The sequence below is a fragment of the Humulus lupulus genome, chromosome 4, assembly GCF_963169125.1.
Source record: "Humulus lupulus chromosome 4, drHumLupu1.1, whole genome shotgun sequence".
Taxonomy (NCBI): Eukaryota; Viridiplantae; Streptophyta; class Magnoliopsida; order Rosales; family Cannabaceae; genus Humulus; species Humulus lupulus.
This window is the reverse complement of record NC_084796.1, coordinates 13,381,223-13,394,906: the sequence shown is the minus strand read 5'-3', so window position 1 is coordinate 13,394,906 and position 13,684 is coordinate 13,381,223. Positions and strand designations below refer to the sequence as shown.

Here is a 13,684-nt window from a genome sequence, read left to right as displayed (position 1 = left end):
TTTTTTTTCTTCTCCTGTATAAAAGTATATAATACATAGTTAAATGACTTTATTCTTCTGATAAGTTCTCGAAGTTTGAATTTTGAAATTTTCAACCAAATTAGAAAAATAAATCTATGTTTCTTGTTTTTATTTAATTACATTTTATAAATTAGTAATCTCTCATCATCTCTCACTTGTATGTGGACTAATTAACTCTTTGTTGTTTAAAAAACTAGTAAGCCTCTTTGTTTATTTAAACAATTTCTTAATTATTTTTTAAAATTATTAATGTGTACAAGTATATTGCTTTATCACGTTTGGATTATATTTTATATATAATAGATTAAGTCTTTTTATCATATTGTTGTGAAATTATTTAGAAATATTGTATATTTTATGATTTAAATTTGTATAATGTGAAATTTTAGTCTTTGCCCCGCTAGATTTTAATCCTAGGTCCAGCCCTCGACAGTGATAAATTCCAACGAAGGATTCACTCCCCCCATGGCTTTTTTCCCCTTTATTGGTATTTTTGTTTTCTTTCTTGGACATAAACCCTACGAACTCTCTCTTACAACCCTACTACAATCACTCTTTCTTTCCCTAGTTTGGTCTCTCTAAATTACATAAATATAGAGTGAGTACTATGGATCTTCTAAAACTACTTGAATACAAAACCTTGAATGCATGAACAAACTTCACTAATAAAGTGGTTGGTTTATTTCTTAAAAATAATCAGCACTGCATCAACCAACAAAATTTCTGAATATTTAAAGCTTTGGAAAACGTCACCGTTCTACTTTAATTTCAGACAGAATGACATGAATTCATTTCATACAACTTCAGTAACTAGACATATCTCTGTAACTTTTAGCTCTGAACCTCAATCAAAATTTGTTAAGGGAACTTGGGTTTCTACCAAAAACAATCACTTTGTCATATGAAATATGCTATCAACTTGGAGTTAGTATCTTATAGCTTAGTATCATTGTTCAAACTAATAGACTTTGATTGAAAAGATCATTTTACTCATCCAAAAATATCACGGCAAACTGTTGTATATATATATACTCATTTCAGAGGAATGTTACAGAAGTAGACTGATCCATACATACTAAAGCATATTCCATATAATTATACATTATTATAAACTCCAGAAATACCAAAGGCAGATATCACAGAGTTAAAGAGCCAATATTACTAGGCTACGACATAGTTCATTAGATACTAGTATAGATACAAAGTTACCAAGCATACCTAGACAGAAGAGAAGGCAGAAGAAATGAATTCTTCATCCTCCAAGAAAATCTGCAAATTCCTCGACTTCATGAAGAAATCCACTGCTTTTTCGTTAAATTCCAGCAGAAAGGCAAACTTGAGCAGCTCGGACAGTGCATCTATATGGTCACTGTTCTGCCATAACACACCTTCCGCTATCACTTGAGAGAAATATGTAGCACGCTTAATAAGATTTTCAGGCCCTTTAGACATGTCCATCTTTTGATTGAAGATTTTGGAGCTCTCTTTGTCCCATCTCACCATTCCACTGGCTATCACATTCAGACTTTTCCCAGAAGACAATGACAAATTATAGCTTACATCAATTGGTTCAACTGTCTCAAGAACAGTAACATTGAGAAGATCTTCCATGGCTTCATGCCTCTCTTTAGCATCCATGTTGAGGGAAGGATGAGCTAGAAACCCAAGTATAAGCTTTATCAAACCTTTCCCAATCAAAGCATCTCTTGGAATCACCTGCTCATTTTCAGCGCCTTTCGCTATGGAAACCTCTTCTTTCTTAACCGATTCAGAGATAGTGCGAACACCGATCTTCTGGAAAACTTCAAGCAACTTAGTACGAGGGAGACTAGGCATGCTAGGCTGAGGATACCAAACAAATATGGGGTGAGAAGAAGACTGTTCAAAAAGATACTTGAGTTGAAGATCATCAGCGACAAAAACATCATGCTTGTCCACCAAGACAATGCTATTGGAGCATGAGTTGACAGGTACTTTCTCCAGCTTATCACGAAGGTCTTTTTCTGCCTTTGAAGATGAGTGTTTGATAATGTAACTCCAGAATTTGCAGCACTCATCATGTGACAATTTGTGTCCCGAACTCTCCCAACACTTCCAAAGCTTACAGTAGTCCTCGATACTAGGACTGCATTTGACTTGGAATGCACTAGAAAAGAAAATAAGATTGCCTTTGTAGTATTTGTCCAGAATGGTCAGCTGCAAACTGAATAGCTCACTCTTGTCAGAAATAACACAATCTTCTGGACCAACCCAAACCCCTTTATAACTTCCATTTGGAATCCATATCTTCTTCTCCTCCTCACTTTTAGGCTCCCATTTAAACTTACTCAAGTAATTATATATCCGTACAATTGTTGATAACTCAGTATGGGAACCAAGTTGGCTGGCAATTAATGAACACCCTTTGTCCACATCAACAATCACCCCAATTTCCTTGAGCACTCCACTATAGGATACAATTTTAGAGCCATAAAACTCTTCATCAATGAACGGTCCATCCATCTTTGTCAGAAACTCCCCCCATTTAGAATCAAACAGCAAGCATTCGGAAGGACGTCTATAACCAACATATGTCTTTAACCATTCTTTGGAAAGCTCTTTCCTGAAATTCACAGGAAAACTTTCAGGAAAACTGTAGTCTGTTTTCTTCAATAAAATCTTGATGCATTCCAGCAACGAAAGTGCACTTGAAGACGTGATACGACTGACATCATGAAAATAAAGACAAGTAGCAATAATCTCTACACCGTCCTTAAAATCAGTGACTACTCCCATACTCTTCAGCTCTTTCTCATACTCGTAAATTGCAGTGCCATACCAATTTTCACTATCATCGATGAAAGGAAGGCTAGTGATGGAAAAGATGGACTCCCAATCAGAACCATAGAGAATGCAGTCTTTTGGAGACCTATAATAATCACAATGGCGAGTCCGCAGCCACTTCTCTTTGCGGATGCAATTTTTCGCCTCTGTAGGGAAGTTGTAAGAAGTTTCCTTTAGCCGTCTGTAGCATGAGAGAAATGAAATGACATTCTCTTTGAAAATGGATTTTTTTGAAGCGTGTTCTTTAAACCAACAAACAAATAGTTTTGTGGCTCCCTCAAAGTCCACCACCACCCCAATTTGCTTCAACTCGTTTCTGTAAATGAAGATGTTTTTTCCATAGAAATTTTGATCCACGACTGGAAGATCATTGAACACCTGAAGAAGGCAAACCCATTCGGGGTCACATAGGATGCATTCATGAGGTGACTTGTAACCAACTTTTGTCTTCAGACATTTTGTTCCCCTTAGTGTTCTTACAATCTTTTCAGTTGAATTTGAATGACGCATGCATTGCAATATCAAAAGTAGAGAATCGGATGAGAGAGAACTCAAGTGTGAAGATGGCCTGAGGTGGTCAACAACAAGCTGGTGACTTCCACTGAAAGCAACTACCACTCCCAGCAATCCAAGTTCTGTCTTGAAAGACAAGATTTCTTCACCATAGTATTCTTCATCAATGAACGGAATGTCACTGATTTTCGATGCAGTTTTCCAGTAATTGTCAAACAGAACAGATTCAGCTGGACACCTATCTCCACAAGATGTCCGCAACCATTTCTCTTGCTTAATGCTGTTGATGAATTCTTCTGGTGGAAGACATCTGGACCTCAAAAATTTGATGAATTTCAGTATTGAAATCACATTGCTTTTAGTCAAGGTACCGGAAGCAGCAAGAGACATGAGATGTTTTCCAATAAATTGACAAGCTTCACCATACTCAGACATAACTCCAACTTTTTTCAGCTCCTCCTCGTAGTCCCTTATTTCTTCACCATAATAATTAAGGTCAACCAAAGGAATATCAACAAGCACTGATTCATTCTGCAGAACACTTCCCCATGAATAGAACGAGCTGCTATGGAGGAATGATTGTGGCGGTGGTCTGGAACCAGGGCAGCCATTCAAAGTGATTTTCAGCCAACTTTGTTCTTTTATACTCGTCAAGAACTTGTTGGGGATGGGGATGCGCTCCCGAATAAAGTAGCGAATCCAATCTAAAAGCAAGAATGTGTTTGACTTGGTAAGTACTCCAGATACAGCAGCAATCGGAGCATCAGGAGGAGGTATGCAAGGAACATCACATGCTTTAGCATGAGTTTTAAGGAAACTAATGAGCCCATTCTCCTGTGTAATCAATTTTCCAGCATGACGAAATGGGCTCAAATAGTCGTCATTCAACTCAACATAGCCTTCTCCTCTCCACAAGTTTTTAAGAACCAACCCTGCCCATTTGCTTCCTTTAGAAGGGACAAGAATTCCACTTCGTCGAGTAATGACACACCCATAGCTGTCAACCAGTGGCATAATGCTACACAATTGATCCACTTGATACACCATGAGATATTTCTTTAGCATTGAGTGATACAAGAAGTGAGCAAACAATATAGCAAGCTTCCGCTCTGTAAAAACAGAATTACTCAGGAGAACTGCATAATCATTAACTTCTACGACACCAATCTTCACGTAATCTTGAAGCCATTTCAGTAATGTCTCTTTCCTGGGAAATGACCATATTACTTCCTGCGTGATTTCTGGCATGAAAAAACGATTGCTCACAGGCCCAAATTCCTTGTTCCACTTAATCAACCAAGAAGTTTGAGAAGAAAGATGAGATAGGTAAACCAGACTCTGACCATTCCAGGTTACAGATTCACTGATGCTGAACGTAGAGATATTCCCATTACGGTCCTCATATTTTATAAGTGGTATATTCTTGATGTTCGTGGAGTAAAATTTGGAGCTCCAATTATCAGCAATAAACAATAGAAGCTCCAAATAGACATGGTCAGAGACTCCACCCGCAAGATTAAAACCCTGAATGCACTTCGCATACCATTCATTATCAACTGGCTGGACTTCCAAGAAATTGAGTATGTGATCATATTCTTCTCTGTCAAATGACGAACTCAATATAAATTTTCCATGGGAAGAAAGTTTGAGCATACTCACCCCTTCTTTCGCTGCCTTATCTAAAATACACCAGAAAGCAGGCATAAGCCTTCCCACTTCGCGGGGTTTATGGAAGAACTTCTGCTCCATCACCATTTCACTCGGGACAATGTCCTCTTCGAGTAGCTTTGCTTTGATTGCGTTCCTCACAACATTCAGCTCTACATGATTGGACGGGTTGACAGGCAAAAACCTGAACTTATCAGGCAAATTCCACACTGGTGCATCTTCACTTGTTTTCACCATAGATTTAAATGCGTCTATGAAAGCGGTAGGCACACATCCAAGAATTCCTTGGTTCCACTTGCTGTCTAAGAGAATTGTCTCCCTTGAGGATGCTAGGAGAAAATCAGCCTGAATAATAAATGGAAAGTTTGTGACCATCTCCGTAGGAAGATATGCATAGATCCCAGGAGAGTGTGTTCCCCTCTGAAGCCGCTCTCCAAATGGAAATGCCAGCGTGATTGCCCACTCCTCTATTTCTGATCTCTTTTCCTCTCTATTTTCCGGCCGAACTGGAAATTTTTGTTTCCACATGTAGAACATGCATTCTTTTTCGGCTCCATTCTCTTCTGCTGATAGGTGGAGGGTGAAAGATTCAGCATCAATGTTTTTCCTCTGCCTAAAATCTGTCTCCTTAGATATTGCTATTGCATTCACAGCATTGAGTCTGGGGTCTTCATTATCTTCCCTGATAGAGAGTTTCTTGATTTTGGAGAGGAACAACAGAACTTGGGGGTGAATACTAGAGAGTTGCTGCTTCACAGGTCTGACTTTGTCAGGCTTCAATGGCAGGATGAGAATTGTGGTCGGAAGAGCAGAACCAGAAGAACCATATATCTGTTTGAGTTCAGAGAGAGTGGGGTTCTCATCAACCCACTCAGGAACAATGTAGCCAAGATTGCAGTGCTGGCAAGGCTCTTCATGAAAACGTATCTGGTATCCATTACTGAATATGTACGGTCGAGCTGTGATCAAGAATACACTCTTGAACCCAATTCCTGCAAACACGCCGAAAAGTTAAGTAAAACACACATATAAATAAACATTAGCTTCAACAGCAAGCCAAAACAGAACATCAAGAAAGAAAACAAACATATATCAAAATATTGTACTTGGCTCTTTAAATTCATTACTCGTATCATGTTGTTATGCATAGTAACATCTTAGATAAGTTTGTTAAAAGAGGAATCAAATAAAATATTTAATTTGTGGAAATTTGACCCGGTGCCCACTTTTTGATCACCTTTTTTAATTTTTAACCGTTTATTAAACCTTTTACTTCTATACTCAGATTTATAATGAATGTTTCCATTCCATTTCTCCACATCTATGCAGCTGCAGCTACAGTTACTTGATTTAGTTTTTTAAGTAAGGTAGAATAGGATATGTAATTATAATAATGGGTAAATTTGAATTGAATATTTTTAGTAACTATTTTTGGTTAATTAGTCCTGAAAATGACTATTTATCAAGTTATCCCATCAAATTTTGGAGGATATTATTGTTTTTGAAGGCTTAGATTGGTATAAACTAAGGTGACAAGCATCCAGAACAAAGAAAAACTCGGGTTTCTTTGGAACTTGAAATTTGCTAAGACAGAGGAAAGGGAGGAAAACATTTTTCTATAAATCCTCTCCCAAAAATCGGCTTTTAATTTTTTTTAACCTTTTTGTGAAAAAATTATTACTCTTGTTACATTGAATATAAGAATATACCATTTTAGTCTGCTGGATTTATATAAAATACTAAATATACCTTAAAATTTTCATAAATATCAAAATAATACCTTCTGTTTTATTATTCATACCAAAATAGTACTCTAGACCTATTTTTAATCAAATTTATATTTTCACAAATCCTTTTACCCTCACCTATATATTTTTTGTCTATAATTAAAAGTATTTTTAATTCTTTTAATAAATTGATAATAATATTTTAAACTTTATTTTTAATAACATATAAACTCAAAGAAATAATAAAAAAAGTGAGTATTCATTTAGTACCCTGTGTTTTGATAATGAATAGCTTTGGTGCTTTGTGTTTTTGATAATGATCATCAAGTACTTTGTAATTTGAAACTCGGTATAAAATGGTACCCTATTATTTATCGGAATATACTCATTTGGTACCTTGTCATTTGTAACAAAATTTGAGCCAGGTAACATTTTATTTTGATTTTGCAAATTTAAGGTATTGTATTAGTATTATTCATAATAGAGGATACCAAAGCTATAAATAATTCGGTAAAACATAAATACCAAATAAGTAAATTTCTAAAAAATAAATAATAAAATAAATAAAATCAAGTATTATATTTTATTATTATTTAATATTTGATTTTAACTTAAATAAACATATAGTGTTATTATTTATTTAAGTATATATATTTAATTAATTTATTTAAAGTATATAAATTTATTTAAGTTTTATTATTATTTATATTTTATTTAAGTTTATTATTGATTAAATAATTATAAATAACTTTAATTATATTATAAATAAAATATATAAGATTGAGGAATAAAAAATGTCTTAAAAAAATAATTTTGATAAAAAATAGATCTAGGGTACCATTTTAGTGTGAACAACAAAACATAGGATACGATTTTGGTATTTATGAAAAGTGGGAGACATATTTAGTATTTTACATAAATCTATAGGAACAAAATGGTATATTCTCTTAAATATAACTTGTTATATCTCTTGATATTCTGACAGTGGTACACTTTGGTGCATGAGAGAAGATATGGTGAGTTTTAAAAAATGAGTGGCAGTTGTTACTCTTGTGAGACTAAACTCGTTTGGATGTATAGCAGTAGCTATTCAGTTTATATAAGCGGTCAACGATGTCAACCAACACCAACAACTTTATCAACCAAATATTCCCCGCTTGGTCACTATAATCATTGGATCATGATAATGGTGGAGAATTTTCTAAGATTCAAATAAGGATGAAAATATGGATATACAGTAATATATGAATATAAATATTTATTTAAAAGTATAAAAATCTTTGATAAAATTTTTAAAAAATAAATATATTCAATAATATATGAATTGAAATAATTATTCATAAACAAAAATTATAAACCTAACATTAATTATATTCAATAATACTTTCAAACATTACATTTCTTACAAAGTTCACATATCATGTAAAGATATTTATCTATTTCCTTTTTGTTTTTCTTTCAAAAGTTATTATTATTTATTAATTTAATAGAAAATCCAACTGATACAATCGAAGTTTCTTCTATACATGGTTGATATTTGTGAATTTTATAACTAAACCAATTCGAAATTATAGTTTTATCGATTTTTTTTAATTTCTCCAATATTTCAAAGTTATACAGACAAAAATATTTTCTAAACTACAAAAATGTCCACCATCTATTATTTCCGATACATCGACGACTTATTGACTGATATTATCAAGAGTAGTGGCAAATTGTCTACTGAAGAATTACGGAACTAGTAGCTGGCACAACAATGATGGATGAACAAAGAGTAGAATAAAAGGCACAGTGGTTGAAAGATCTCAAGGCAAAGAATTAGCTTTTCCAAGATATTAATTGCTCAAGCTTGGAAATCATTATCGGTAAGGATACTTCGAAACATATTTGGAATTCCATGAAGAAGAAGTACCAAGATCAACAAAAGTAAAGTGGGCTTCAAGCACCTCGTGCAGATATTAATTGGTGTTAGTGATCAATGAAAAGCTTATAAGCTGTACAATCTATCACCAATAAAATCATTATTCGTCGTGATATTTTTTTGATGAAGAAAGAAACTAGCCATGGAATAAGAACAATGTTCAACAACAAATTCCAGCAAATTTTGATGGTGATGAAGAAAAAAGGCAGCAGCAACAACAACAAACTACAGTACAACAACCAGCAACCAACACACAAAGCCCACATGCTATTGAAGAAGCTATAGAACAAAGGCCACAATTATTGACTAAAAAGCCTGCATGGATGATGGATTATGAGGTATCTAATTTTGACAAGTCTAAAGAAGACCCGATCACGCATTTTTGTTTATTTTTCAAATCGTGACGCAGTATGAAGAAGGTATCAAATAACCAAAGTGGCAAAAAGCGAAATCATAGCCATTGAAAGAAATAATGCGTGGGAGTTGATGGAGCTTCCAAAAGGGCACAAGACTATCAGTGTGAAGTGGGTGTACAAGACGAAGCTGAATGAGAATGTGAAGTGCAATTAGTAGCTGAAGGCTAAGAAACTTTTGCTCCAATTGCAAAACATGATAAAATCAGACTGGTGATATCATTGGCTGCATAAAACTCATGGTCTATTTACCAGTTGGACATAAAATTAGCATTTTTGTATGGATACTTGGAAGAACAAGTATTACTGATCAACCTCCTGGTTATATTAAGAGCGAAACGGGCAAAAAAGTGTATAAAATTTTTTTTTTAAAAAAAAGGCTATTTACTCTACGGGCACGGTATAGTCATATTAAATCTTATTTTCTGAAGGAAGGTTTTCATAACTGTCCATATGAACATACACTTCTCATTAAATTTAAGGGAAGAAAAGAGGGCATTGCTTGTTCATATGTGGATGATATATTAGATATAATAGTGACATGTTTGACAAATTCAAGCACTTAATGATGCTTGAATTTGGAATATCTGATCTTTGGAATAATGCACTATTTTCTTGGCATAGAAGCAGTTCAAACTCATGCTGGTATTTTTTATTTCTCAAAAAAGTATGAACGAGAAATTTTAGACAGATTTCAAATGAAGAACTGCAATTCTATGGGCACACCAACTGAAGTTGGTTTGAAGCTTATCAAAGATTCCGAAGGAAGGAAGATTGACAGCACCCTGTACAAACAAATAGTTGGAAGTCTGATGTATTTGACAGCCACAAGGCCTGATATAATGTATGTTGTAAGTCTTATTAGCAAGTATATGGAAATGCATCGTCTTGCTGCAAAGAGATTTTTCGATACTTGCAATGTACAACTTATTTTGGGTTGTTCTATCAAAAAGGAGAAAAAGCATCTTTAGTTGGCTAAACTGGCAGCAATTATGCAGGAGATCTAGATAATAGATAGAAGAAGTACGTATGGATATGTTTGTATGATTGGCTTGGAAGCAATTTCATGGTCTCTAAAGATGCAAGCATGTGTTACTTTATCAACAATTGAAGCACAGTTTGCTGCAGCGACAGCCTGTGAGAAAAATTCTTGAAGAACTTCATTACAAGTAAGAAAGAGTTACTAAAATTTAGTGTGACAACAGTTCAGCAATAAAGCTCTCCCAAAATCTTGTTTTACTTGGAAGAAGCAAGCATATAGATGTGAAATTTCATTTCTTAAGGGATCAAACAAAGAAAGGAGTCATTGATCCCATTCATTGCAGAAGTGAAGTCCAAGTTGTTGTATTTTTCCCAACTCCCTCGAGTTAGGTACATTTCAAAAACTCAGAGGTTAGTCAGGGGTGAATTCCTGGAAGAATTTTGTTTGAATAGAAGTGTTACAAGATTTCAGACTAAAGATTTGAACATCTTTAGTTTAAGGGAGAGATTGCTATATCTTGTGGTCTTATATGTTGTCCTATAATCAATTATGTTGTCCTAGTGGGTTACGCACTTTGTTTATTTTATAGAGTAGCGGACTTAGTCATAAGTAAGTCTGTGTGTTAGTGGGTTTGTGTTTTATGCATGGTTTGTTTTTGCTGAATGTAAGATCTATATAAAGAGAGCTCTTGAGTATTATAATTTCATTACTTGTCTCCCTAGTTATACATTCTAGTTACTTGTGAGCTCTTGGTTTGTGTTTCTAGTTATGTTGGGACTTGGGAGTAATGTTGTTTTTTTAGTTATATACTCTAGTTGATATAAATAAACATTATAGATTCTTTTCTGTTAGAATCTAAACAATAAAAAATAGAATCACTCAGTCGATATATGAGTTCCAAGCAGCGTCTATTATAAAAATAAAGGGAAAACAAAAGTATACCTAAATTAAAAATAAATTCCAGAGATGCATTAGTGAGAGTGCGGTGAGAAACTAAAATCGTAAATTCATCACAGCAAAGAATGATAATCTAATCTTTAAACGTCAACAAAATCTCAAAACAAAATGAGTAAGTCAAGATGGAAACTGATAAACTCTTCCCAATCAATATTGAGATGCATAGATCATAGATAATAGACAGAGAAACAAATTTATTTATTATCCACATTAGCAACAAGGCCCAAATTTGATGTGAGTAATAGTATATGGCATAACTGCGTGTGTGTACTGTGCAGAAGAGAGAGATTAAGAGGTACCTTTTTCCCCAATGTAACCACGCTTTCTGTTGCCTTTCTTGGTAGAACGTCCAACACCGCAAATGGAGTCAATATTTTTCCTGGAAAAGCCTCTCTCATTGTTGCAAATGAGCAGCGTCGCCGGTGCTCCGGTGGCCGTAATGTCCTTGGACGTAATGATGAACTCCAACGAAGGATCCACTCCCTCCACGTACTCGTTATCTTCCGCGTTCTACAAATTAATAAATAATATTTTCACACCACACCAAAACAACTACTTAGTTCATTTTCCCCAGAAAATCAATCGATAAATGGCAGGAAAATTCTAAATATAGTTTGGTTACCTGAATGAGCTCCATGAGGAAATGGACGTCTTTAGCGTAAAGTTCAGCAGAGAGGTTCATTACAGCTTGATGAAGATCCTCAGTTAAGGTATTAGGTTTACCTCCAATGGAGTATTTGTCCCTCCTGATCTCCTCAATGTGCTCTTTCGCCTTCTCCATCGCCATTTCCGTACGTTCAAAGATCAAAAACTCAGTATTAAATTTGAAGAATTAGCAGAGCAGAGTAAGAAAACAGAGAGAAAGACTATAAGACTGAGCTTTGCACTGTCTCTCTATATATATATTCATATTAGTAGGACATTAAATATGATAATAAATTACATTTTTGCCCAGTATCGTTGTCCCTCGAATGATTCAATATGTTAAAAATTCTCCTAATCGTAAACTAGGCATGTTATTAAACTATGATATTTTTATAAAAAAAATATACCATTATACCACTACTAAATTATACCATTTTTATAAAAAACATATTATTTGCTTAAAAATAATAATTAAATTCTCAATAAATAAAATTTTTAATTATCAATAAATAATTATTTTAAAAAAAAATAGATAAAAGACTTAAATAAATAAATAAAATTTTTAATTTAAGTGAATGAGGACAAAAGGGACAAAATTTTGTTTTATGATTTATTTTTTAATTTTTATATTAAAATATATTTATTTTATATTGTAAAAAAAAGTAAAAAAAATATTATTTGCTATTAATTAGATTTTTAATTTTTAAGTATTTGAATTTTACTTAATTAATTTGAAATTTTTAGTATTGTTTATTTTCTTAATTTTTTAAAATAATTATTTTTAAAATTTTTAAGGATTTAATTATCATTTTTAAAAATAAATTAGTCTTAATAAAAAAAAGCACAATTTGGTAGTAGTCAAAATTCGAGGGGCAAAATTTCTAATTATTCTACACATGGTACTGTCACATCAAGAAACAAAAGGCTACATCATCAATACTTAGTCACATAGGATGAAATCTAAGAGAAATCTCATATTTTAGTAACGTGCATAATTCAAAGAAAATTTTTAACATCGCGAACTGGAACACGATCATACAATAATCATAATTCAATAATCATAATTCAAGGTAAAAATATTATTTATTCTAAATATTATATAACCTTTTTATTAAAAAGAAAACGAGAGATGTATTAAAATTTGGTAATTTATTTAAAAAAGTAAAACCTTCGGGAGGAAGGTAAGGAAAAGGTGTGGAGAGAGGGTTTTGATTGGGGTATGAATATGATAGTACGATAAATGAAAATTTTCCACAAACTTTGTACACTGATTGGCTCGCCGACTGACTCTAATGGATGAGTCACAGTCAAAAAATGCTTGACCCTTTTACTTTTCCAAAGAAGAAAAGCAAAAGTTTTTTTTTTTTTTTTGTCTTTATGTTCTAATAATCGTTGTGTCAGTTCAATTTAGTTTCTCAAAAAATAAAACTATTCCGTTTAGTTTAGAGCACTAGTCCACATAAACCAAAATTAAAGAAGCTTATGACTATATTTTTTTTATTCTAACCATAGCACCAATAATTATACCAAAAAAATATATTTTTTATTATTATATTATTTTTTAATAAAATAAAATCTTCTTTCTATTATTATATTATTTTATCATTTATTTATTTAATTAATCCATTAAGTAAAAATGTTATTATTAATTTCATGAAACTTATTTCATAAATATTAAAACTTAGACAAATTATAATAACACATTACATTTTTCTATTTAAATATTACACCACTAAAATAAAATACATTCAATTAACTCTAAAACATAATACCTTGAAATATTAATTAAATTAAACTAATTTTCCAATACTATATTCGTCCCACAAGTGTTCAATCAATGCATTTCGAAGTTCAATGTGAGCATTCTTGTCTTTGATTTTTCTATGTCGAGCCAGAAATTATTGAAATCAAGCATCTTCATTACCCACAATCTCAACTTCTGGATTTGGCACTTTGAGTCGTTCTTCAATGGGTGCATTAACGTCACGTTCATCTTCTATTATTATATTATGCA

At 33.1% G+C, this 13,684-nt stretch overlaps 1 protein-coding gene across 1 annotated transcript; it reads right to left on the bottom strand.

The window, feature by feature from the left end:
• Nucleotides 1-1,022: 1,022 nt before the first annotated feature.
• LOC133829994 (uncharacterized) lies at nucleotides 1,023-11,935 on the bottom strand. Its single transcript, XM_062259867.1, has 3 exons — nucleotides 11,648-11,935; nucleotides 11,325-11,535; nucleotides 1,023-6,017 (listed from the first exon to the last, which is right to left on the bottom strand). Exons 1-3 carry the CDS (start codon nucleotides 11,810-11,812, stop codon nucleotides 1,240-1,242), a joined length of 5,154 nt encoding a protein of 1,717 aa, XP_062115851.1. The 5' UTR covers nucleotides 11,813-11,935; the 3' UTR covers nucleotides 1,023-1,239.
• Between the last annotated feature and the right edge of the window lie 1,749 nt (nucleotides 11,936-13,684).

Bases quoted from the DNA above. Each gene is read 5' to 3' on its own strand.
- LOC133829994 (XM_062259867.1), bottom strand. From the start codon at position 11,812: ATGGCGATGGAGAAGGCGAAAGAGCACATTGAGGAGATCAGGAGGGAC. The intron at 11,536-11,647 runs GTAACCAAACTA...ATTAATTTGTAG, and splicing joins TCCTCATGGAGCTCATTCAG to AACGCGGAAGATAACGAGTA. The intron at 6,018-11,324 runs GTACCTCTTAAT...GCGTGTTTGCAG, and splicing joins TGGTTACATTGGGGAAAAAG to GAATTGGGTTCAAGAGTGTA.